The sequence below is a fragment of the Gopherus flavomarginatus genome, chromosome 15, assembly GCF_025201925.1.
Source record: "Gopherus flavomarginatus isolate rGopFla2 chromosome 15, rGopFla2.mat.asm, whole genome shotgun sequence".
Taxonomy (NCBI): domain Eukaryota; kingdom Metazoa; phylum Chordata; order Testudines; family Testudinidae; genus Gopherus; species Gopherus flavomarginatus.
The window spans coordinates 30,884,099-30,910,407 of NC_066631.1; the positions used below are offsets into that span (position 1 = coordinate 30,884,099).

Here is a 26,309-nt window from a genome sequence, read left to right on the forward strand (position 1 = left end):
GCGACTTTAGTGATTCATTTCGTTACATTTGTCTCATGAGTTGTTTTGCTGTGGATGGTTTGCCCAGCTCGAAGGCCAATAACCATGTGAGCCCCACCAGCACCTGCAGCAGAACTGCTGCTATCAGAAGTCCTGGCAGCTCCACAGACCCCAAAGAGACGGAGGGTAGGGAAGGGTGTAAGGAGCAACCTGTTAACATGGGGTATTTGGGGGGCTAGGTCTCTTTGGCACCATGAAGGCCTGTGTCCTTACAGCCGTGCTGGCTTTGCTCTCCATCTGAAGTGGGCTCAGACCAACCCGAGTGATGTTCAGTATTAGCCTGTGAATAGGAACATGAACTGCAGCTGCTTAGATGGAGCACACTGGTCACATGGAGCCAGCGGGCTCCAGGGACCGAAAAGCCGCTGTTCTAGGTCTGTAGCATCATTTTGTGTAATGCAATCGCTGTGCTCTGCAAATAGGCTCCATGCCTTCCAGAAGTGCCTTGAGCCTCGTAATGAGAGTGGGGCGGCGTTGTTCAGGCACACAGATAGACAGCCTCTACCCTGAAGAGCATGCTATCTAATAGCCAAGATGGACAGGGCAGGAAAGTGACTGACCCAAGGCCACCCAGCAGATTAATGAGTCCCAGTCTAGTGCCCTATCCGCTAGGCAACACTACCTCAAAATATCCCGCAATCCTTCTGGGTAAAGAGCCCTCACTTCACCAGAGCTACAACGGAGCCAGTGTGGGCTGGAGCCCCCAGGCCTTGCCTCGCTCTGTAGCCTGAAACAGACTGTAACTATTTTGCATGAGTTTTGCCTTGCACTGTCCTTGGTTTCAGTGTAAATACATCAATAAACTGCAGAGGAGGAGTTTTCCGGAGAATCTGGCAAGGAGCAATGAGAACGTGCAGATGCAAAGTTCAATATTAATCTTTTGCAAATTGAGTGGGATATTTTTAAGGGAAAGCCAGAAGAAATTTGAATAATGTTTCCATAGCCCGCTGCAATCCCTCGCTATTGAAGTGAAACCTAATGGATGGAATTCAGGAGACATACCTGCTGCATCAGCATCAAAATGTGCTGCCCTGTTCAGAAACAACTCATAAATAGTGCTGTCCCCTGATCCCGCTCTGTCACAACTGAAACACTCCAGAGGAGGTAATGGCAGGAACTCTGCTTGAATTTGAATGGGTTTTTAGCAATTAGCACAGGAGTTTTAGAAAAGGTCTTTTATTGTACAGGATATTTTGTTAAAATTTGGGGGAAATGATACCACAGGGTTTTAATTAACTGGGACACTAGTTGAACTCAAGGTCTTTATGCTTCCTGCCCACTGGCTCCTCCAAGCCCTGTTAAACAAAAACTACTTAAAGAGGGTGGTGGGGGGAGGAGAAGTTGGCCAGCTGTGGCACATTCAAATCAGAGGCTCTGACTTCAGAAAAGACAATGAATGTATCCGTCCAGGTTCTTACGTTAGTGCTCATCACTGAAACTTCTGAGTGCCTACAAGGGGCCCAGCAATTGTACCCCACGGGTGGGCTTGTCCTTTATTGTGATTACAGTTGGGATTGCTTTTTGCACAAGAAGAGAGAGAAGCAGTAACCAGAGAGAACGGCTGAAACAACACAAAATCTGACTGAAAATAAGAGGCAGATTTTAACAGTGAGTTTAATTACCCCTCAGAATAGCTTCCCAGGGCTTTGTGATGATAGTCTCCACCATTTTCAGTCTTTGCCGAGACTGTTTTTCTAATGCAGTCACAGGCTGTTGGGCTCCATGCAGGGATCACTGGTTGAGGGTCTGTGACCTGTGTTATGCTGGAGGCCAGATGAGATGTTCAGAATGGATCATTGGGTTTATGAATACAGTGCACAGATACGCTCCTGTCAAAATTGTGTACCCAGCCTCATGCTTGTTCTCCCAATGAAAGCCAGAAAGAGAAGCAGCAACTGTATTTTTTCATAAAATAAGGGTACAACTTGTGTCAGGGTGACAGTGTTAACGTCTTTCCGTTTGGGATCTTTCAGGCACAATGACTGAACCGCAGAGTCCCCCTGAGCCGATGGCTGCTGGGGAGCATCTTGGCGAAAGAGGGGGCAATTACAAGGTATAAAAGCGATGGCCAGTCACAGACTAATGTTACGTATTGCTCTGGATCACCCTCGAAACATAACTGGTCTCTGAGTGGACTCGCTTACTAACGTGGAACGCTGTAGCTTGTGTGGCTAAAAAGCCAGCAGCCTGGAGCCTTACCAGCACAGCAGTGTTTTAGCATTACCCAGTTCTGTGCTAAATTTGGTCCTTGTGTGCCAGCTGATCTTTCCAGCCTCCAAGTGTCACGAAGTGCAACTTTGTTCTGATGAGTTACTATTAGTACCCCTGCCAAACGTGCTGCTGCTTTCTGCAGTGTCTGTCAGTTCCGAAGGATCTCCTGGTAATCCATTTACTGTTGTAGTGCTTAGCTTTTATTATCTGGCTGATAAAGAAAGCAGATTCTATAGCCCAGCAGAGTTTGGCTATATTTGTCTGAAGCATAATTCTGTCGATCTGGAGTGGTGGTAAAGTCCCTGATGATAAATGCAAATGCTACCTCGCAAGTCAGTGTTTCTCCTTGGTGGTTTTTCCCTACGGTGCGAGAGGGCAGAGGTAACGGCTCTGCTGTCACAGACTCGGAATAAGGAACATCAGCTCAGCCCTTCAGCTCTTGTGTGGTGCTGCATTTCCTTTCTCCATCTTGCACTGTGCGAAGGAATAGGGCAGTGTCCTTCGGTCCCTTGGGGTTCCACATTATGCTAAAGCAATGGGTCTGTCGATGTGTGAGTGTTGTACCCAGGGTCTCCATAGGGAGTGCAGGAGTAAGAGGCACATTATGATGTGCTTGCAGCGTTAGAGTGGTAGCCCTCGGTGCAATGTCAGAAGCAGTCGTAACCCGTCCTTTGAGACAGAGACCCCACTTCCCACCAGATAGCTGTTTACACAGGGAATCAACCACTTACTAGCAGTCTGCACTGTCCCTCAATTCTACGCTTCCCTCAGCTGGAGGACACAGGTGGCAAGCACAATGCTCTGCTGCTGTTCTTGGCCAGGGAAGCTGGGAGAGAGGAATAGACCCAGGAGACTATTCAGGCTCTTGGGCTCACCTTCGCTGCAACAGCGTTTGGGAGACCGGGCTCATGGCATGGGCTCTCACTGCCCCTGGGCCTAGATTTCTGCTAATTGCTGGTGGCTTGGGCTGGAAAGAGACTCCTGGGGATGGTTCCTGGGAAAGGAATGAGCTGGCACATTTGAGGTGAGCTGTGTTGTGTTCTCAGTCTGTGGGCCCTTCTCCTGCAGTGACTCCTTTCCCAAAGGTCTGTCTGATCTTTCACACCAAGGATAGAGTGACGTCCAAAGTGAAACTCCCAATTTGCCCTGTGGAGAGTGTACGGACCCACATGTTCGTGAATGGTTCCATCGCAGAACCCTCATGCTCACCCTATGACTCTGAAATTCAGGGTTCCCAACGCCCCCAAGGCTCTGTCTGAATTTGTTACCAAATCCCAACCTGGGGAGTTTGGTTTGGTTTGAGGTTTGGCTGCTGCTCAGCCCTGCAGACCCCAGGTGAAAATTAAACCCATTCTGAGCTAGTCAGGGTTAATGACCCAGGTAATAAGCTCATGGATCTACAGAGAGTGATGAGCGGGAAACTATTTACAATGAACCAGCCCCGGGGCAGGAAACCACAAACCAGAGCAGAGTCCCAGGTGAGTTGTTAGAGTGAACAGTGTGGATCTTGGGTCTTGCATTTGAATGGATGATCCTGAAGACAGGCATTCACTTTGTGGTCAGTGTTTCAGCCAAGTACAGATGAGCTATCGCGTCTTGTTGTATTCAACAGATGCTCCCTGGTCAATATTTGGCTATTAAGCTAAAACTGGAGCCATCCATCTTGCCAGAACCTGCACGTCAGAAATGAGTGATGCTGGCACTCGCCATCAGGGCAGGTGAAGCGCAAAGCACGTCCCTCCCTGCAGATGCAGTTTGTGAATTAAAACCAGTTGTTGATCAGGGTAGAAGGAATTCAGACCGGTCGTAGTGCTGCCCAGTTACCATGGAGTGCGACTCGTATGGCTCAAACCTGCTGTGCGAACGGCAGTGGCTCAATGCTGAACAGTTCGCTGCAGAACTAGGAATACCAGGTTCGTTTGTAAGGAGACTGACTAGCAAGCAAAGGCAGAAATAGGCGACTTAGTCACCCAGCCTGGTGTGTGTGTGTGTGTGTGTGTGTGTGTGTGTGTGTGTGTGTGTGTGTGTGTGTGTGTGTGTGTGTGTGTGTGTGTGTGTGTGTGTGTGTGTGTGTGTGTGTGTGTGTGTGTGTGTGTTCGCGCCAGTGCCAGGCCTGGCTTTCTGGAAGGGAAATGCCATGGGCTCCCCCATGGGTGACAGAGCAGCAGCAGCAGATTTGGTGAAGCAATGGCCTGACGCGCATGTGCTGTGACTCCTCTCTCTTCCGCTTCCACCTGCACATCGGAGCTTGTTTAGCTTGTCTGTGCCAGCCTGGCCTGTGTCCAGCTCCCCTTTCTGCTAGTGCCCGGCTTGGGCCAGGCTGCATCAGTGGAGGGGTGAGAGCGTCGCCTCTCCTTTCAGATCACCATCTTCGAGCTGGAGAATTTCCAGGGCAAGAAGCGTGAGTTGACAGAGGAAAGTCCGAATGTGACGGAGGAAGCGCTGGAGAAAGTGGGATCGATCCAGGTAGAATCAGGCCCGTAAGTACAGAGAGAAGGCGGATGAGCCCCCCAGAGGTAGGGGATAGTGCCCTTCAGATGCAGGAGGGGAGAGGGCAAGGCCCCCCACGGCAAAGAAAGAGGATGGGTTTTTTGGTAACGGGACCCTTGTTCTGCACCATGGAGAAGAGCCTGGGAAACACAAATCAGGTGCTGGGAAAGAAGGGACCATGGAGCCTCAGGCAGCAGGAGGCTCAGCTGGGCTGTGAAGACCCTTCCCCAAGCCCTGTGCATGAGGCTGACCCTAGGAGGCAGGGATCTGTCCTAACTCTCCTACTCAGATCTGAACCTTAGAGTTCAGAACATGAGAAGCTTTCATGAGACCTCCAAAGCTTAATTACCAGCTTAGATCTGATATTGCAGCCACCAGCCAGAAGATTAGAGTGTCTGGCTCACTCTGGTCTCCCCAAAACCTTCCCTGGGGGACCCCAAGACTCAGATTCTTTGAGTCTCACAACAAAGGGGAATAAACCATTTCCCTTCCCCCTCCTCCCCTCCAGGTGTTCCCTCCCTGGGTTCCTGGAGAGATATACAGATTCAAGCTCCGTGAATCTAAACAAAGGGATTCCACCCTCTTTACCTCCTCCCAGATTTCCCCGCCCTGGGGACCCTAGGATACTCCCTGCTTCAAGTCCCTGAAACACAAGTACAGAGAGATCTAATCTCTCTCCCCGCTCACCCAGAGGGTATGCAAAGTCAGGCTTAGTAAATCTAACACAAAGAGATTTTCCCCCTCCCTTTGTTTCTTAGCCTTAACCAGTGAAAAACACTCAAACAGGTCTTAAAAAGAAAGCTTTATATAAAAAGAATGAAAAAGGACATAAAAGGGTCTCTGTATCAAGGTGACAATATACAGGGTCAATTGCTTAAAAGAAAAATGAATAAACAGCCTTATTCCAAAAGAATACAGTTTAACACATTCCAGCAACTACACACATGTAAATACAAAAAAAAAAACCAATATAAACCTATTGTCTTACTATCCTTATACTTACAACTTGGAAACAGAAGATTAGAAAGCCTGGAGATTCCTGTGGTCACTCTCAGAGCCAAGAAAAGAACAGACCAAGAACAAAGGACTCACACCCAAAACTTCCCTCCACCCAGATTTGAAAAAGTCTTGTTTCCTGATTGGTCCTCTGGTCAGGTGTTGTTTGTTACCCCTTTCCAGGTGAAAGAGACATTAACCCTTAGCTATCTGTTTATGACAGGATCCCATGCTGTTGTGGGGTGCTCGGCTTGTTCAATTCCATCCCTCTCTGAGGCTGCCCTCAGCAGCTGCTGCCATGGGACTCCCCAGCCTGGTGTCGGGGATGTGCTACACACCCTCTGAAAAACCCATCCCTGTCCTGAGCAGCTGGGGGAGGAGGCAGGGCAGGGACCCCTGAAGCGGGAGTCCCCACGCCCTGTGTCTGCGTACCGCCCCCTCTCTGCAGGTGGCTCGGGTTCGAATGCCAGGCCTTCTGTGGGGAACAGTTTGTGCTGGAGAAGGGAGCCTACCCGCGCTGGGACTCCTGGTCCAACAGCCACAGCAGCGACAGCTTGATGTCCATCCGCCCACTGCTGATTGTGAGTGGGGCCGGCGTGGAGCTGGGAGGGGGATAGACCCAGAGAACCCCTTTAAGGCGAGCCAGAGGAGTGGGGCTCCCTTGCGGTCCAGCAGGGAGCATGGCTGGGAATGGGCAGTGAGGGTGCACAGCAGAGGCTCGGTGGGGGTTAACGTTGCTCAGTGTGAGCCCTGCCCTGGAGGGGGGACACTCCCCAGGGCTATTTCATGTCAACTTAACCCTCCCTCCCTTCTCATCCCCCACCCCGGAGCCTGGGGAAGGAGCCCACATTTCCTGACTCCATTCCCCTACAGAGCTCCGCCCTGAGCAAGCTAAGGGGGCTGGGCCTGCCTCCCCCCAATGTCTCGCACGGATGGGCACGTCAGCTGGAAGGGTGGGGGCCCTTCGCACCCCTGCGTTTCTTTCACCTTCGGCAGCTTTGTTCCCAGCTCCTGTCAGCAAGCGGAGCCTGGGATCCCTTGAGGTAGCACCAGGCCGGTCTGGCTCCCACCGTGACACTTCCGCACGCTGCTGCGTGTGCAATTGTCTCAGCCCAGAAACAAGCCCTGGCATCTGCCAGGCTGCCCGAGCCTCCTGCTCCGTCCAGTTGGTGCCGGCTGTGTGTGGAGGCACTTCCCGTCCTCGACAGCTGGGGCATGCAGGGTCACTTGGGCATTCAGCCCCCAGTGATATCTCCACAAGGTGGGCAAGCGGGGGTGGCTTGGCCGGCTTTTCCATAGCAGGGGGCCATGGCAGGTCCCTGGGGAGGGGTGGCAGGGCACAGGGAGAGCAGCTTGTTTGCTGGATGTCTCCACTTCAGGACAGCCACGACCACAAAATCCACCTGTTTGAAAACGCCGGTTACAACGGGAGGAAAATGGAGATTGTAGATGACGATGTGCCAAGCCTCTGGGCTCATGGGTTCCAGGACCGCGTGGCCAGCATCAAAGCACTGAATGGAACGTAAGGGCAGAGACCTCCCAGGCCAGCCTCCAGCTGAGGGCAGCCTGCGTGTGACGCTAGCACCAAAGTGCCGCTGTTACGCTCCCACGGCGCTGGGCACGGCCTGTACACACACTGGGAGAAACGCTCTGCCGCAGAGAAGTGATGTGCTAATTACAGACCTGATGCAGCGGGTGGGCAGAGCACAGGGTGGCGTAGGGCGGGGCGGGGTGGGGCAGGTCCGGGACCACATGGTTACACAGACTAGCACAGGTTTCAATAAATAGCCAAATAAAGACCTGCCACCCCTATCTGAGGGGCTTGGGGTGCCTGATACAAATTGTGTCCAACGCAGTGAGCAGGGGTGAAAACTCTTCCCTAACCCTCAGCAAGCCACCAATCAAACCACCCCCACCAAAGAGACGTTGGAGCAGAACTTGCCCCCTTTGCCCAGGTCTGGCAGCCCGCAGGGAGGGAGCCCAACAGTGATGGCCCGGAGGCTGGATGGAGCCCCTCCTTGGGGGCATGGCTGCACCCAACCTTTGCACGGCAGAACTGTCTGAGGTGGGGGTGGGGGTTGCTCTACCATGCAGCCCCTAGCGTGGGTGCAGAGAGACAGATCCCAGGTGCCTAGAGCCCTTTCTCCATCCCGGAGGGGAGAGGGCCTTGCCCAGCTTTGTCTTTGTTTCGGAGTTGGCTGTGGGTGCTCCAGTGACAGGGCCAAGAGCCTGAATGAACCGACGGAAGAAGGAAAGCAGGGCTGCGTGCCCTGGGCAGGGAACTTTCCTGGCTGGGTTTGCCCCAGAGGCCAGGATCACGGTTCAGTGCTGCTCTGTTCTCAGGTATTTTCACCTTGGACACCCAGACTTTGGCTGCAACATCTCAGCCCTTCCCCATCCCCACTCCTTGCCCTGCCTGCCCGGGGTCAGGGCAGGTGAGAATGCTTCACTCGGGGGGGTACATTCCACCGGTGCCCCCAGGCTGGTGTGTCTGTGTGTGTGTCACTTCCTGCCTTGCTGGAGCCTGCCCTGGGAGAGGGAAGTCCCTATGGTTCTGGTCCACGTGGGTGGGTAGGGGCTGGGGGCTGGTGCCTGTTCTCTGCTCCCTGCTGGTTCCTGGGGCATAGCGCACACCCCTGACCTCCCCCAGACCTCCTGCCCCTTCCTTGCCGGGTATGCCACCGTCCCCTCCTGCAGCTTTGGGCACCTGCCATTCTGTGGTTCCGTGGTCTTATTTAGCAGCTGCACCGTGACCCCCAGCCCCAGCAGGGGTGCACAGGACAGCAGGAGGCGTGCGTACACAGCGCTGCCCTGAGCACAGCCGTGGTGATTGGGGAATGGACCTTGGCCTCCAGCTCTGCTGGGGCAGCAGCCGGTAGATGCTGCCTTTCTGTGGATGCCAAGAGCAGCCCCCACCTGAGGCGGGGGTAAGAAGGATCTGGGCTTGTATTGTAGGTCCCTGCACGAGTAGGGGAAAGCCTGCCCCAGAGCTGATCTCTCTCCCTGTCATCATTGCCACGATGGGAAATGGCTCCAGCCCATCTGGGAATGATGCTGATTCCTTTATCCCCGGCATGAGCCACGGACATGTTCCCAGGGACAGCGCCTCTCTCTCCTGAGCACCAGGTCCATGCAGCTTTGCTGGCCCCTGGGGGTGCCAGACTGGCTCTGAGTGGCTCTGGCAGCCAGGGAAAGGCCTGACTGATGCAGGAAGGCGGGAGGTGCTGAGGCGAGGCACATGCTGCCAGGCCCTGGGTGTGCGGTGTCTTGGGTGGCAGGATCAGAGACTGGCGATGTGGGGTGAAATAGACTGGCCCCCAGGGCCCACTGGCAATGCTGGAAGGAGGCTGCAGGGAGACATCATCATCTAACCCTGCGATGAGCAGCCCTGTCCAGGCGCCAGCTTCCCCCGTTGCTACCCCCGAGCCTGTTCCAGCCCCCCGTTAGCCTGGCTCGGCCTGGCCAGGCAGCTCAGGCATGGCAGGTCTCACACTTCCCAGAAGCTGTGTCCATGTAGCAGGTTATGCCCTTGGGCCCACGCTGGGGGCTGGAGCAGCACCAGCTCTGTGGCCGGGTAGAGCACAGCCATGGAGGAGGCACGGGGCATGCACGTGAAGCAGCGGTGCCGATGGCTGGGAGCCAGGGCAGCCTCCTCTGTGCCAGCAGGCTCCTGCGCTGGGGAGCTTGCCTGGAGCTCCCATCTGCTGTGCTGAGGCTCGTCTCCCTCTCCTGCAGGTGGGTAGGCTACGAATACCCCGGCTATCGAGGCCGCCAGTACGTCTTTGAGAGGGGCGAGTACCAACACTGGAACGAGTGGGACGCCAGCCAGCCCCAGATCCAGTCTGTGCGCCGTGTCCGGGACCAGCAGTGGCACAAACACGGCTGCTTTGAGACCCCCTGAAGGGGACCCCAGCGCCTTCGCAGCCATGCCCGAGGAAGAGGAGGACAATGTGATTTATAGCCTGCGGTTTTGTGTCAAACCTTCTCAATAAAGCTTGGAGCTGGAGGCTGCTGTGGCCTGGCTTGTCCTGGTGGTGTGTTCACAAGTCGGCCGCTGGGCGAGGGCCGTGTCATGGGGGCAGGCGCCAATGCTGCGGCTCTGAGAGCTGCCCTCCTTACCTCCTGGCATAGCACAGGGGTTCTCAGCCTGGGGGCATGAGCACCCTGCCCAAGTGGGATGGGGGCCTGGCTAGATGTGAGGGAAGCCCAGGATGGGAAAGGCTGAGAACCGCCTTCTCCCTATGCGTACTGGCCCTACAGCACAGGCTAACTGAGCTCTGTGGGGAGCTTGGCCTATGTGGGCTTCCATATGTCCTGCTGCTGCTAGTGAGCCCTGGTGCTAGTGCAGAGTGCGAGTACCTATGGCCCCAGATAAATCCCTAGTGCGTGTTCCCAGTCACTGAATAGTGTGAACCCCCTGACCAGCACTGCCCCAGAACGCCCTTGAGGCCAGGTAAGCCGAGGCCTCCGTGACATCCTAAGGGGAGTCAGAGGGGCTGTCTGGGTGACGAGACTCTGAACTGCTCCAGCCGCAGCGTGTGCCCAACAGGAAGTCATGGAACAAAAGGGAGAAAAGAACAATCACGCAGGTTGTTACATAAAGGCTGCAGCGCTCCAAAAATAACACACCTTCAGCCGCCGCTTCGCAGAGCTCACGCTGCCTGCATGCAGAACTAGATGGCAACCCAAGCTCCTCAAGGGCAGGCCAGCGGCTCCAGGGGAATGTATTGTGGGCATCCCTTCCCAGCTACTGGAACGTTGCTTTGCATGTGATATTAGAGAGAGGAGTCTGCAAAACGCAGCCTAAAGAGAAACAGGCTTGCAAAGGTCATAGCAGGCACCCCTGCGTTTGCCTTTTGGTCTCGCCCCACAGGGAAGGCCAGCTTTGTTAGCACAGCCCCTGAGCACAGAACAACGCTGAATTATTTGAGGGACTATAAATCAGAGTGCAGCTGCTGTGGCAGCTCATAGAGTGACTGTGCCGGGGAGGGGGCAGCCATAGTGGTGGAGATGGGAACGCGTGTGGTGTGCAAAGCTCAGTTACTGACTGTCAGCCGAGGTACCTGGCTGCAGAGAACGGAGCTATTTGCATTACAAATGATCCCAGGCTGTTTTAGGATCTGACTGCCTCGTGCAGGCTGCTTGGCTGGGGTGCACTGCCTGGGGACATCCAGCTGGGCCAGCTGCCCAGTGTAGAGCTGTTACTCTGTGAGCACAGTGTGGCATCACACCCCAGATTCTTCAGAGATAATGTTATAATATGATTATGGCATAACTAAGCCATGTTTTATGCAAGATGGGTCATGTGAGGTATCATTGGAAAGGTTGATTTACTGAATATGATCATCCTATTTGTACACATGTATCATTTTTGTATCTGAAGTTAGGAATATTGTCCTTGCAGCTATTACAAACATGTTTACACTTGGAAAATGCCCACTAGACCGTGTGCAATCTGTCTAGATTGCTGGTTGGACGGGCCACTAGGGAAAACAATAGGACTTTCACTATGCTAATCTCCCACCTCCTGGAAAGCCTTCTTGGGGACACTGCAAACAGCCTTTGACTTATGGCTGCAAGATCATGTAGGCAAGTCACTTGATACTGGACTCCATGAATAATACTAGTACTTTCCCACTGACCAATGCTGGGAACCACGTTGGAAGACAAAGGATTCTGGCCATACGTAAAACCTATTTAAGGTAGGGGAGTGACATAATCAGGGTTTGTTCTTCACTGAATCCTCAACCAAGATGACTGCTGTAAACAACTAAGAAACAAAAACTTGTTTTTTCCTCTAAAACCAGTTTGTGGAATTCATACCAGGGGAGGGGGAAGCTGTGCAGACCTTCCTCCACAGTGAGGGAGGGGGCGAGTTTCAATGAGCGTCCAGCTGTGCAGTTCTCTGTGCAGTGCAAGACGATACAATTTTGGGTTTACACTCCAGAGGGGGTGTGCACCTGAGTGCGGTGCTCTTCCCACACAGAGCTGGTTTCAAAGTCTGTGTGTTTCTGCAGCTGGGTGTGTCCCTGTGTGCTGGTAACACCTGAGGGAGGGCTTGGCTGGCCTGCTTCAGCAGCGCAGTGTAAAAGGAACCCAGGCTGGTGGATCCGGCAGGCTCAGTGATGCCCCCGTTCCAAGTTGCACCCTGCGGGGAGCCCGTCACACACTGGCTGCAGCAGGGTCGTGCCCCCACCTTTCAGAGCAGGGAGCTCCCTTTGGAGAGACGTGTACAGCTGGCTGGCGGCGGAGTCCCTCAGGAGAGAGGGGATGGCAGAGTGGGAACTTTCCCCTGAGATGTGGCACAGGCTTGCGATTCCTCTCTCTTCTAACAGCTGGGCGGCTCTGTGCGCTGGCAGGAGGAGGAGGAGCCTGCCACCCGAGTCAGCCCAAGGCAAAGCCACCCGAAATGGTAACTTGTCGAGGGCTGTTCTGGTTCCTCCGAAATGGGCAATTTCACTGGAGCTAGAGGTTGCCAGGCAACCACCTCACCTGGCAGGGTTCTCCACCCCACGTTTCCTGCCTGACGAGAGGGCAGGTGAAGCCCGAGAGGTGCTGAGCAGCAGCCTCGATGCCCACAGAGCGCAACGTGGCATCTCGCAGCATCACATCCATGACCAGCCTGCGGGGCAGCAGCCAGCCTAGCATGGAAACCGCCAGCGCCACGTGGGACGCCATGTGGCACCGTCGCTAACTCACCCAGGCTTGATTTAACGACAGCGACCTCTCTCTAGCAGGAGGGCACGTCTCCTCTGACTGCCAGGAGACCCATGTCTCCTGTGTAAAGCAGATTCTTTCCGGGGGCCACAGATTGCATTGACCAGACCCAGGCTACAGCAATGTGACTCACCTGGGGGCTGGGGAGAGACCCAAAGGAGGAAGGGGTTTCATCCAGAGCCGGTAACAATTCCACAGGCCTGCTAGTCACCTGCCTTCACTGCTTAGCTTGTCCCCAAGTTCTTAGCCCTGAGCTTGCATGAGGATCTGCTAGACTAATAAGCAGATTGATTTCCTGCCCCTGAGAGAAACAGGAAAGCAAATTACTATCTTGCACCCTTGTGGAGATGACGGGCGACCACACAGGGCAACAAAAGGCTCTGACGTGTTTTGAATGGTGTTGCAGCGCAAAACTCTGCTACAATATCAGTCTCTTTCGCCTGCGTTTCCTTCCTTCTCATGCTTAATTTGTGTCAGGGCTGAGCCCCAGCGCCTCCGGGCCGGGCAGTTCAGGGCCCCGGTGCCTCCGGGGTGGGCGGTTCAGGGCCCCGGCTCCTCTGGGACGGGCAGTTCAGGGCCCCGGCGCCTCCGGGCTGGGCGGTTCAGAGCCCCGGCTCCTCCAGGCTTGCTGCACCACTTACTAAAGTAAAAGAATTGCTTGAGCCCGGGCACCTCTTTCCTTACAAATTAAGCCCTGCTTCCTCCCCATTTCTTATTCCCCACTTATTTGACTGTCCATGGCATGAGCCATTGAAAAGATGGTCAAAAACGACCTGTCTGTCCCGGGGAGTGTCTTGCTAGCCCAGGCAGTTCATGAGTTACCAGATATTTAAACCACATCACCCTAGTTCCCACCCACCCCGCACCCAGTTTAGTGGCAATACCACTGACACCGTTGGCTGCTGTGCAAACCCTCTGGTAGCCTTCTGGCCAACTTCTCCCTTGGCACAAAGGGCAGCCCTGAACTCCTACCATAGGGATTTTTCTCACTGGGTGGCTAGGGCACAAGGGGCAGGGAACTGACTCTTTTCTTGCTCATAAGTCTTATGCTGGCATAACTCAGTCACATTGGTGGTAGAGACGGGATTTGGGGCATTGGGTTCTAGATGGAGTCCCTGAGAAGTTTCTGTTTCCAGCACCGACACGTTTTTGTTTGCTCACTGGCGACTTCTATCCAAACAAAGGCAGCTTTCCTGCCAGCCCTTCCAGGATGACGTGTGCATGCAATTGCTGGGATCTGTCTTTGTTTGGGGTGCTTGCATGGACGTGTTTATTTCCACTGACCCATCGCCTTGGCTCCAGGCAGAGATGCTGAACTTCGGGAGTTGCTAGGCTGTAGTCAGAAGCTAAGAAGGACAGAGAAAACGAAGATCCTGTTACCCAGCATGAGGCATAGTTACTATGTTTCCTAGGCCGGTTAGTTATAAGAAGTGTTTTTTAAAAGAAATCAGCTGTACAGTGGCATTACAAGGGGCAGCTGCTGGAATATACTTCGCTGTAGGGCCTTCAGTCCTGAAGAATCCCAGTGTGTTTCACCAACTGTATGTCTCTAGCACTGCTGAAACGCAGCCCCTCTGAGGCAGAAGGGAAAGCCACCTGTATTCGGCAGACCCGATTCTAATCTTCCTTACACAGTGGTCCTGTAGCCGTGTGACTCAGTGGCGCTACTCCAGATTTACACCAGTGTCACTGAGATTAGAATCTGCTCTGTGGCTTCGTTTTGCATCCTGGCACAGAAAGCACTGGAAAGTACTAGCTCTACACGTCAGTCTCCTCTTTGTCCTAACACACAGCATGCCACAGCCATCTCTGCCCCACTCACGAGAGCGAAATGTGCTCTCGGCGCTGTGTTTAAAGCATTACATACACAGCTTTCTCTTTCTGCTGAAAGTAATGATGTTGGCAACAGTAGACATTTACTGTTTGTTTGAAAGGCCCAGCTATTTATTGTGCACGCAGCCAGCCGACTTCAGCAATTTTTGTACTTCTAACTGTGGGGCGGGAATGTCAGTTCGTTACTGGGATAAAGTCTCTGGCTCCAACAATCCTGAAGCAGGTCTGGCTGTTGCATTTTTTGAAAGCGAGGGTCTAGGGCCTGGCCTGCATTCAGCTGATGCAAGCAAATGCTAAATCTCCTGGCCAATACGCCCAACAAAGCAGGCAGCTCCAAATGTGAAAGCTAATGAAATAATTCTACAGCTGGGGGTTTAGTGAGACAATGGCTGCTGAGGATCAGCTGACCTTGGTTTTCATGGAGCTTTTATCCAGCATTCTCCCTTTGTATCATGCTTTAACTGTTTTGTAAATAGTTTTGGCACCATTCTGCTGAGGCGCGGTATAAATTCTGCCGCTCAACCCCAGCCCCTTCACTGGCTCAAGAGGGTACTGGTATAACTGGTAAGAATTTTCTATTTATTGTCCTTCTTTTGGTTTTGGATTTGTTTCCACTGCAATCCAAAGCTGCACAGTCTGAAGCCTAACCTACCGTCTGTAGCATAAATGCAATAAAGAGATGCCCAGCAATGTACGGGGGTGTACGTCCAGGAGGGTGAATAAGAGAGGATACCAATGTTTTGATCGCATACAGCGACCGTGATTTCATGACTGGTCAGGAGCCTGAGCCTTATTTAGTTGAATTTTAGCAGGTATCACTTGTTTCATGCAACTTCGAGCCTACTCAAATGTGATGGCTTTGAAAATTCCTCATGTTTGACCATTACTGGGCATGAGTTCCTTTCAGGGGAGACTGTGCTGGGTGGGGCAGAGAAGGAGGCACTGCCGCTCCATCCTGCACAGAGATTCTGTGCGCCACACACCATCTGCAGCGCCATTGGTGCCAGCTGGGGAAGCAGGGGACAAGCAGTCCTGGCTGCCCTGCAGGTTAGGATCTCCCTGGGGTTTAAATTGCTGAGGTGGGTGGTGGAAAAAGCTTCAGAAACTTTAACTGCATTAGCCAAGCCCTTAAATGTTTAGGCAAAGCCCATGGGCCTTACCCCTCCTGCATTGCTGGTAATATTGTTTGGGCCAAAATTCGGAGGGTCTCATGCAAGCTTTCTTCAGGCCAACTGCAAGTCCATTCCCTTTGATTTCACTGGGAGTTTGCCTGCGTAAGACTGGCCAGCAGCTGAACTCCCAGCTGAATCCAATGGAGACTTGTAATGCTTGATGGTGCAAGATGCCCCTGGACGGGGCTTTGGCCCCAAACCATAGCACGTCAGCGCACGGATTGTCACCTTCCTTACTCTGCCATGGAGCCAGAGACTCATGTCTGAAGAATACAGGACTCTGGCTGGTGTGGTACGAAGGCTGGAGAGTCCTACAGGGCAAAGCCAGTCCAATCCCGTCCCCGCACCAGGGTCCCGCTGCCCTGCCCTTGTGACTTGAAGGTGGGTTGGGTTAGAACACTTGCCGTTGTTGGGCAAGTGCTAATTATGTTTATAAAGAACCAATGATATAACAGGCACTTGCCTCCTGCCTTTCCATAGTGTCCAGGGAGCCACAGTTTGTAGCTTTTGCTCCCACCGCTATCCCTTTGCAGCTGGTTTGTGTGGTCTCTCTCCCCGCAGCGGATGAATCATTGTATTCTAGGCCAACCCAGAGCTTTAGCACAAATTCCAGCACCAGGGACTTCTTCCCAGTTCAGATGGGTGAAGGGGACCCCACACCACTGGTCCTGCTCCACCTGGATTCAAGGGAAACCGTGCTTAGAACCCCCCAGGGTTGGTAGTTCCAGTGGGTTCCTCCTGCGTTTATTGGCCAATCAAGTGAAGGGAGCACTGGGCTGGGGAGGATGTGTGCAGGTGTACGAACCCAACCAGAATTCCGGTTATAATGATCAAGACCAACATTTAACTGTCTAAATTTCCCACCCAGGCTCTCAGTTTCACAATGGCGTCAGACCCTCAGATGCCAGCCTCTAAGCAACAGCAAACCAGCTCCAAGGTCAGTATGTGCTTCTCTTAACGCTGTGCAGTGAGTGCTCTCTGCACCGCGATATGGTCCCAAGAAACATAAACGAGTGTGCGGGCACGGATCCATTCCCCCAATTCTGTGCATGCCAGGAGGTGCTCTCCTCTCTTTGAGGGACCAGGCTGGAGTATGAATGGCCGAGCTGCTTAGAACGTCTTCCCCTTAGGCAGCAGCTGCTTGCCCTTGTACCTAAAAATCCCCTCTGCCTTTCATATAGCAGCTAGGAATGTTGTAGTGACCTTGCAGCTGGGAGGCTAGGCAGCGATCTCTGAGCCCCAGTGCCATCCCATAAGCAGCTGCTTAGCATACATGGCAGCACGAAACGCCATCACCTCCTCACCACCCCGAGGCTTTCCTCCAGGATGCAAGAATCCAGAGCTGTGGGACAAAACAAAGAGGATCCCCACTCCAGCTGCTCCCAGTTCAGTAGTAAGCAGCTTTCCAAGCCTTCCCCGTGTTGTTGGGGCCTCATAGTAAAGCATGAGAGCAAGTGACATACTGAACAGCCATTCCTAAGGGGGGGCCTCCCAAGGGAAACTCTATGAATCCTGCAAATTATCCTAGAATCAGCCAAAGCCTCTGCATGAACAGCCACAGGGCTTTGCAAACGTAATCCCTAAACCTGACGTATGTAAGGAAATGAGACTGTGCCCCAAGATTAGCTCTCCTGGAGCCCGGTACTGTGTCAGACATATCCTTTGATCTGTACCCTGATGGATCTGACTTGTCAGCCCCAGGAGAAACACCAGAGAGGGAGATTTTCAGGGGGGCTGGGAGAGGGTGTCAGAACTGTTCAGGGTTGCTAATTCTTGTGATTTTAGTGCAAGTCTCCCGGGGGCATTTGGTGTTTACCTTTGAGGTGCCAGCTCCTGGAGCCTCCCAGCTCACAGGGTCCTAGAGACCGGGCTCTGGCCTGACCCCAAATGTCTACACCGCCATTATACAGCCCTTAGCCTGAGTCAGCTGCACAGGCCAACCGCCCGTGTCTAAGTGCATCTTAGAAAAGGTGGGACTTCATGTGTTAGATCGAGTCCTGTATATGGGAGGGGGAAAGCCCCGACCTCACATTACCCTCATCTTGGGACCCAGGGACTTCGTTTGTGAACTCTGTGACTTCGGGGCTACAATCCTGCTCAAGTCGGCGGGTACCTTCCCCTCATTCGGGGCCTGATCCACCCCCTGCAGAAGTGGCTGGAAAGGCTGCCATTGACTTCAGTGGAGCTGACTCAGCCTTCATCCTGTTTTGTGTGCAGATACAACAGATTTTCCTCTCTCTGCTCCACTGACCCACAAACCTGTGCTGAGCCGACAGAGCCTGGCTCGCTGGATGATGGGTTAATATGTAACACTCATCCCTAAGCCCCTGTTTATTTTGCGGGGGCTTGAATTGCATTGGGAAGGAAAGGTTGCCCAGTTGGAGTGAGTTAGATCTGTGACTTGAAAGCAAATTGTTGAGGAGGCTCAGGCGAATTGAAAACCCAGCCCTAGCCAATAATTTCATTGTGAAATACGGGCTTGGCACGGGGCACCTTGGTGCTGGGAGGACGTGGGGGAGTTGGGGAATTGAGAGAAGGGCAACACAAATGACTGAGGCTCATACCAAAGAGACATAGAACACTCTGCAGGGACCAAGACTGAGGAGCAGGTTCTTTGGGATAGTTTGTAACTCACAGAAATGGAAGAAACCAAAGTTCAGGACGGATCCAGAGCTATCCATGGGTATCCATGCTGGGAGTCACTTAGCCCTTTTAAAGGAGCCTAGGCCAAACACTTGAAGATGCAGGAAAGAATCTTGCCCTGGCTGAAGGACAAGGACTGAATGGACTGGTGTAAATGGTGCTTTTCCAGCCCTAACCTCCACCATCCTGGGTGTGAACAGAATTGATGGGGCTGCCAGAGTCTCTCCTCCCTACACTGATGCAGAGAAATCACAAGGGAGCATACTGTAGGGAACAGTCCTGCACTGACCCCTGTGCTCGCGGGCAGGATGGACGGCAGGGCTTCACCCCCCCTTTTTTAAGCTACTGTTCTCCTCTCTCTCTCTCTGGGTATCAGATTGTCGTCTTTGAGCAAGAGAATTTCCAAGGTCGCTGCCATGAACTTAACTCAGCTTGTTCCAATTTGAAGGAGGCTGGAATGGAGAAAGTTGGCTCCATCCTAGTACACTCTGGACCGTACGTATCTTGCACGTGGGACGGTGGGAATAAAAGCATGTGGATGAGTCTGGGCCAGTAGGTGTGTCAGGCAGGGGAGGTTGTGATAGTGACTTAGAAACAACTGTTCAGTGTAAAACAAGATCAACTGAAGAAGTAAGTTACCAAATGGATGTCCCCCGCCCCACTGCTCCTTCTCCCCCTGGGCTTCCTCAGCCTGGAGAGGTCCAAGCAGTTGAGCCTCTGAGTGGAATTATGGAAAGAGACCCCCTGAGCACCTCCCAGCCTGACAGATGCTGGGCCAGACTCGGCCCCCATTGGTGCTCTTGTGAACAAATTCACTCCAGTGGTCTCGCACTGGTTTTACACCAGGATTTGGCTAAGTGTCTCTTAGGGTGTGTCTACACCGCGGCTGGGCGCATGCTTGCTGGAGCAGGTAGACAGATACGTGCTAGCTCTGCTCAAGCTAGTGGGCTAGAAACAGCAACCTAAGTCGGACAGCATGGGGGCTGCTTGCACTAGGTGCCCAAGTACATACTGGAGGCTTGGGGCAGGTTTCTGCTCAGGCAGCTAACCTGAGGTGCCCCTGTGATGCTGTGGCCATGCTGCCATGTGCGTGCATGCGTGCAGGAAATGCAGTATAATTGTAGCAATCAGGCTTGGCTTTCCTGCTGTAGTTGGCTAAATTTACTGCGTGTTTTGCAGCGAGTAGCTTCCTGCTCTGATCATTTGTCATTTCCCTCTATGGTCGGTGGCCTGGGGCTGCACATATGACTTCAGCTGTCTGTGCTGTGCACCCCCGCACCCGCTGCCAGCCATAGCGAGAGTGAGACTGAGATACCGGCTCGCTAGTGGGCACGAGGCTCCGTAACGTAGTTGATAAAAACCCAGTTCTCAGCACAACTCTTTGTGTAAGTCTCTTGACCGCTGCTCCGGCAAGCTCAGTCCTGGGGCCAGCGAAGTCCTAGGGCCTGGAAAATCCCACCTTCTGTGCCCAGGATTTCCTGCCCTGCAGCGGGAACTCCACTCAATAACAGTAAAGACCCCCCACTTCTTATCAGAGAGGAGGAATTCCAGGGCTCCCGAACTACCAACACCATTAAACTTGCACCAACAACTCCATTTCCTTCCCTTGCAGGGGCAGGGAATGTGCCGTCGTTACTGCCCTGCTATTGCACAGCTCTTCAGACCCTTCTGTTTTCCTCGTTTACATACAAGCCCCCTGTGCGCTTGGGGTGGGTATCGGCTTCTCTCTCTCGGATTAGAGCCGGGCAGGGCTTTGTGAAGACAGAAGTCTCTTCGGAAAAACAACCTCACCAAAGAGCCGCACAGAGAGAGGCCTCTCCTTTGCTTTCTCCTGACAGTTCAGTCATATCCGCCCCGAACAGGAGCAATGAAGTGGAGCTACACTCTGCACAGGGCAGGCTCCTTCCCCGAGTCACTGGGAGCAGGCTCCTTCCCGAATCTGGCCCTTGCGAACAGAGGCCACCGAATGGAGATCAGTGTGATGGCTACAAAACAGGAGCACACCCACTGCTGGTGGAGCTCTGCACCCAGTGCCGCTGGCCGGCAGCTCGCTTGCTCACTGTCTCTCTGTGCCAGGAGCATACACAGGGCTCACGTGTGGGTCAGGAACAGGATCTCTCTAAATCTACTTAACATCCCTGTTCTGGAGATCCCTGGGACAGCTCCTGTTGTGTGTGTGTGTGTGGCTGCTGGGCAGGCTTTGTGTTATTTGGGGAACCAGGATGCAGTGGGCTGGCTGCCAACACATGCTCCTTGCTGGTGGTGCTGGTTCTGATGGATGCCTATGCACTGTGCCTGCCAGGATTTGGCCCATAAGTAACAATATGGAACAAGCTGCACCAATCAGCAGAGTCCCAGGAGCCTGGAATGCTTAAAAAGCAGAGAATTGCAAGCTGTACTGTACCTAGCCTTATCCCTGACTAGCATTTTAACATAGAGAACAAGTGCACTTCAGTTTCTTGATAACACCGTGACATGTTAGGTATTTCAAGTTCATTATTTCTACACAGCTGGAATAATAGTTCACAATGACCAAGAAATGATGTCCTCTGAACTTGCCTATATCTGCAGCTAGTCTTTTCAGTGGTCTCTCTGGTAGAGGTGTTTGTATGCTGTATGGCTCAGTATTGTCTCTGAAGTTGATTTATATTTGATCTCCTTCCCGAAGTCCAGTATCTCCAAATATTCCATTGATTTCTTCCACCTTTCTCACGAGGCTTGTCATGACTGCCACTGAGAAAGTTGTTGGTCTTTGATCCTTTGATCCAATATACTCTGAATGCAAAGTTTTTGTCTTGTATGTTGTTTCCATAGTGAACTGGCTCATGCAGTTCAGAATCCCTCCAGGGCTAGTCAGAGCTGAGCCAGGTGATTTCAGCTCTGGGAGGGCTTGAAGGTGATTGTAAGTTGAGATGACTGTGATGTCAGCTCCTGAGTCAATAGTCTTGCCATGAATATTCAGCTTCATCTCCAGGCAGGTTCTGTGTCATCACAAGTGATAGATCCCAGAAACAATGACTCTGGATTGTCTGTAATATGAGTCAACTCCCTGACTGCTTTGGTGTGGCAAACAGCGTCAAAATGTCCATATTTCATGCATTTATTACACGATGTGCCTCTGGTTGGACATGCATCATCTCTTGGGATGCAACTTTTTCCACATCTTGTGCATGTAGACTGGAATTTGTTCCTTTTAGCCTGGGAGTTCTCTGCCCACCTCAGGGGTCTTATAGTAATGGTTTTTAGCACTCAGGCTGCATCTGTTAATGGCTTCTAAGGTAGCTTCTTTTTTTTCAAGTTTGGCAAGTTGCTTTTGGTTTTGCTGTCTCACCAGCTCAGACACCTTTGCTTTCTATATAGCTGGGGCTATGGTTAAAACTCTTGTCAGTTGTAGCTGCTGTGAAAGGTTTTTAACTGTTAACCCAATAACCAGCCTGTCTCTGATATTTTCATGTTTTGCATTCCCCAAAATCACAGTTTTCAGCCAATGTATGCAGAGCTCTTACAAAATATTCAGCATTTTCCCTTGGTTCTTCAATTCTCTGGTGAAAATGTGCTTTCATAAACCGCATATAAAGTATGCATCAAATATAGCCAGAACCCTTTCACAGTCATCTTTGTGACTGTCTATAGTAAAGTCAAAATATTTAAATATATGCTCTGTCTGCTTCCCCATACTCTAAATTAAAAAAGATACCTCGATATCTCCAGTTTCTTTGTGGCATTTGGTAGCAATGCAAAATCTTGCAAAACATTGTTTCATCTGTCCATAGTGAAGGTTTGTCTAAGCTGAAGTTCTCTGGGGCATCGGAGAGCGGCAGCTTGATGAGATCCTGCAACCTTTGTTCCTTGGGTTTGCAACTGTGGTAGCTGTTTTACGTCTGTTTCTGTTCTTAGTTTACGTCTAACACCATGTCATGCTTCCGTACCTGATACGGATTGGTTACAGCGCTTGCTTATACATACCAGATGTGTTCATCATATGATCCTTTAATATCCTGTTGAGTATAGCTAAGGTTAGCTTAAATAAGGTATTTTTACACACATTGACATTGTGACAGAACAGTATAATACTGTTTAGCGGTTAATTTCGAGAATAATGTGACACATTCAGTATATTAAATAAATATCCAGGAAGCTAATTGAGTCCTCCAGGCAAACAGCAAAAGGGGCGTTTCTCTGGCTGTCTGCTGAGGAGCTTGGGGATGGTTCAGAAATGGGAGTTTCTGGTGCCTTGCCCATCTATCTCCAATGTTTGTACTTTGTTCTTTTCCAGCTGGGTTGGCTACGAACAGGCAAACTGCAAAGGGGAGCAGTTTGTGTTTGAAAAGGGCGAGTATCCCCGCTGGGATTCCTGGACCAACAGCCGGAAGAGCGACACCATTGGTGCCCTGAGACCCATCAAAGTGGTGAGAGTACTTGTGTCAGAAACCGGTCAGTATAATCTGGTCAGGCAAAGACCTGATCATGAGCCTCTTCTGGGGTCCTCTGAGATTGAGAGCTGGAGCCAAAATCCTGGACAAAACCAGCTGTTATGAACTTTAAAAAAAGGCAAGTCGTGTCCTCAAATGCCTGCAGCTCCCTCAGTCGCCATATTTGTGAATATACTTGTGCACAGATCTCCACTGAAAAGTTGTATGTCCATAGAAATAGGAAATGTCCTCCCAGGTCAGACCAGGCATTATCTAGGCCAGTGTCATGTCTCTGAGAGCAGTCAATGCCGGATGTTTCAGAGGAAGGGTCTGAGGGACCCCTAGAATGGACAGTTATGGGGCAACCTGCCACCAACGAAGTGTGTTGGTGAATGGCTAAGGATGATCACGATACACATCTGCTCACAGTCAGCATTCCACCTCCTGTGAGCAGGCAAAGCTTCTCCTGGCTAGGCTGACCTGGGCCCACTCTCTGTGCACTTGAGTTTTGTTTGGAGGTTTCAGCCAACTTCTCCGACTCCCTGATAACTTCCCTGGAAGGTGCCTGGCCCCATGGCTAACACTGACCCCTCATCTCTCCTCTCTTCAGGACAGCCAGGAACACAAGATTGTCCTCTATGAAAACCCCAGCTTCACTGGCAAGAAGATTGAAATCATAGATGATGATGTGCCCAGCTTCCATGCTCATGGCTACCAGGAAAAAGTGTCATCTGTGCGCGTACAAAGTGGCACGTAAGTACCTGGGGCGGCAGGTCCACATGACCCTGTTAGGATCTGGGCACTGGAGTCTCCTTTTCCCTGCACTTGGAATCTAGGAACTGGGGGACGGAATCATTGATTGCATCAAATTCTGTCCCTAGAGCCCGAATTGTCTCCAGTTTAAGGTGTCGCCATAACAACACCCTAACCTAGATGGTTAGACTCCAGGCACAGCTTCTGTCCTGCAGCCACCCACCCTGATGCTCAGCGCTCTGCTCTGGGCCTGGAGCTGAGCAGGAGAACACATGTTGCAAGATAGGGCTAGAGAATAAACAACCTTCCGCCCTGATGCACGGAGCCTCCTAAGGCCAATGAGGCCTGTGCGGAGGTCAAGGATCAAGTGTCCTGGCCGGATGGAGCAGGGCAGGAGGGAAGCACCCGCGCGGGGTCAGCCCCACGGTGGTGACTCCTCTGGGCTCAGGAAGCCCTTTCACTCACAGGCTTTGAATAAAGCTTTAATGGCCCTGAAGCAGAGGGCAGTGCTGGCTGATGCAGAGGTGCTAGTGAGGGCCCTCGGAGCACATCCCCTTGCCCCAGCCAGGCCAGGAATGGAGTTCGATTCACCACTCACAGGGCAGAGTGGGGCAGGGTTGCCTGCGTGGGCGGAGACACCGGATGCTGTCCCGGGTGGGTTTCCTGGACGCCTGGGTTCTCCTGGTCTCTGACTTGGCTGGGCTTTCCCTTTGCAGCTGGGTAGGATACCAGTACCCCGGCTACAGAGGCTACCAGTACCTGTTTGAAAAGGGGGACTACAAGGACAGCTCAGAGTTTGGTGCCCAGCACCCCCAGATTCAATCCGTCAGGCGCATCCGGGATATGCAGTGGCATCAGCGAGGGGCCTTTCACCCCACCAACTGAAGCCCCTCCCCCTCGAGTGCTCGGAGGAGATCGAAACCAGAACCAGTTTTATGTGATCTGCTGCTGTTTCCCAATGGCCTCGCTCTCCCACATGCCACTGCCTGACGAATGCTGCTCTGCTGCTGCTGCTGAAGCAGCTGAATAAAACTTTGAGTTTCAAACACTCGATCGAGCCAGGCACCTTTTTCGGGGGGAGGGGGGAGTTAAGACACTTGAAATAATTCTCTGTATTTGCACCGGGAGACATGCTGGTGGGGGCTGCTGGTTCTGAGCTTCTCAGAGCCCGTGTGCTCCTCTGAGAGTCCAGGGTGTGGAGTGGAGGACAACCCCCACCAGGACCGCCCGGGCAGGGGAGGGCAAGTTTTTCAGGGGCCCTGGAGCGGGGTCCTTCACTTGCATGGGGGAACCCGGAAATTTCTCGCAGGGCCTGGGCCCCCAGATCTTCTTTCGCTCTGGGTCTTCGGCAGCAATTCAGCAGTGGGGGCCCCCGCCACCAAAGACCCCAGGCCCCCTGAATCCTCTGGGCAGCTCTGCCTCCCACCCCCTGCACTGAGAGTCGGGTCAGTTCCCCCCTCCCCCGGGGCAGTAGTGACTGAAAATTAAGAATAAACGGCAGGGAGCCAAAACCCCACCCCCCAGTCAGCAGGGATAAGACAGGAAACCAAGAGCTTACTGCTACTCCCTCCAGGGTCTGAGCTCCTGAATTCAACAGGAACCCTGAACGGTGGCCACAGCTTGTCCAGGACTCTGCAGATTGACCAGCCTGTGTGATGCCCTCAGACTGTTCTGGTGCTTGGCCTGCCACGGTTTGGGCCTGAAAGCCCTGCCATGGGGCTCAGAGAGCTAGGTTGCTGCTGCGTTTTTGTGCATTTCAGTGGGAAGAGGGTGAGCCACCCCTAGAATGACCCTGGAGCATCTTCCTGCTAGCTAGCGCCATAGATATGCAAGCCAAGGTTGGAAGACAGGCCAGATTCATCTGGGCCATTGATGTCAGGGGCTGCACGAGGGAGGAATTTTGCCCTGTCAGTCAGTTAACCTAGTAATGAAATCACATTGCATTATATAATACTATGAAATCGAGAGAACTAACCCCTGCAGTGGCTCCGTCATGAAGTGCGGCCAAGCATGGCTTTTCCTGGGAATAATGTAGAATCATCCTTGCTTGTGTTCCATGGAGATATTTCACACTCTGGATGAGGTCTCAGTTCATTCTATGTCTCTGTCTCTCTCTGTATATTAATTATTGTATGTCTGTTATCAAATGCAATAGAGCTTCTAAATAAAACAGGGGGAAGGCCTTTTTTCAGACCAATCCATTTGCCCACTTAAAGTGTAGGGATTTGAATTTCACAGCAGAATTAAGACCCACAAACAGATTCAGGATCCAGGCAATTCTTGGCAGCAGTGTTATCTAAAGCAAGGAGTCTGGCATCAAGACTCCTGGGTTCTCATTCTGGGTCTGCCACTGGCCTTAGATAACTGACTTAACCAAAATACTAATTACCTACCACACCAGAGTGCTTGTGGCAGTGCCTGTAGAAGTGCAGAGGGTTGTTAATAGCAAGAGCTATAAATGCCCTCCGGAGTTCCTTCTGGACATAGTATCAGCCCAGGATGTTTCTGAACTAACCCACATGCCCTGAGAGCTGTGTGGGGCAAGGCGTTGGGATAGCCAGCCCCTTGCTCCCTGGCTTTTTGTCTGATGCTTTACAAGCTCTTCGTAGGGTAACTGTTCTGTGCAGTCTTTGCTCAGGAAGCCAGATTCTCTGGGTGGCCACTGTGTGTCACCACAGCCTCACCCAATGCTGCTTAATTTGACATTACCATCTAGATTCTATTGACAGCCTGGCCCAGTTCAACACTGTGTCCCACGGTCCGGTCACTGGCGACCGAGGGTGGGATTTGGGATTTGGGTTTTACTTGCTGCCTTCCCCCAGCTGAAGGGAAAAGACGAAGAGCTGACTGAAGCTGGGCTCCCAGCAGCAGTGTAAACGCGACGTGATTCCATTGGCCCTTGCTGTCCCTGCAAGCTGGGGGGCTGAGGGCTGGGATGGAAGGGGCTGAAGTGCCATGTGTGAGGTCGCACTATATCTGGAAGAATGGAGAACATGGTCTTTGGGGGATGATGAGGGCGAGCCGGGGGAATGGAAGGGAGCTG

At 52.5% G+C, this 26,309-nt stretch overlaps 2 protein-coding genes across 2 annotated transcripts; both read left to right on the plus strand.

Annotated features, from left to right (window-relative positions):
• The first annotated feature begins 1,108 nt into the window (after positions 1-1,108).
• On the plus strand, positions 1,109-9,649 carry CRYBB3 (crystallin beta B3). The gene is made up of 6 exons (XM_050924074.1): positions 1,109-1,143; positions 2,013-2,092; positions 4,612-4,730; positions 6,185-6,317; positions 7,116-7,258; positions 9,472-9,649. Exons 2-6 carry the CDS (start codon positions 2,018-2,020, stop codon positions 9,635-9,637), a joined length of 636 nt encoding a protein of 211 aa, XP_050780031.1. The 5' UTR covers positions 1,109-1,143; positions 2,013-2,017; the 3' UTR covers positions 9,638-9,649.
• A 5,112-nt stretch (positions 9,650-14,761) lies between these two features.
• Positions 14,762-24,314, plus strand: CRYBB2 (crystallin beta B2). The gene is made up of 6 exons (XM_050924067.1): positions 14,762-14,850; positions 16,327-16,395; positions 18,478-18,596; positions 22,378-22,510; positions 23,124-23,266; positions 23,983-24,314. The coding sequence occupies exons 2-6, from the start codon at positions 16,342-16,344 to the stop codon at positions 24,149-24,151; spliced, it is 618 nt and encodes a 205-aa protein (XP_050780024.1). The 5' UTR covers positions 14,762-14,850; positions 16,327-16,341; the 3' UTR covers positions 24,152-24,314.
• The last annotated feature ends 1,995 nt before the right edge of the window (positions 24,315-26,309 follow it).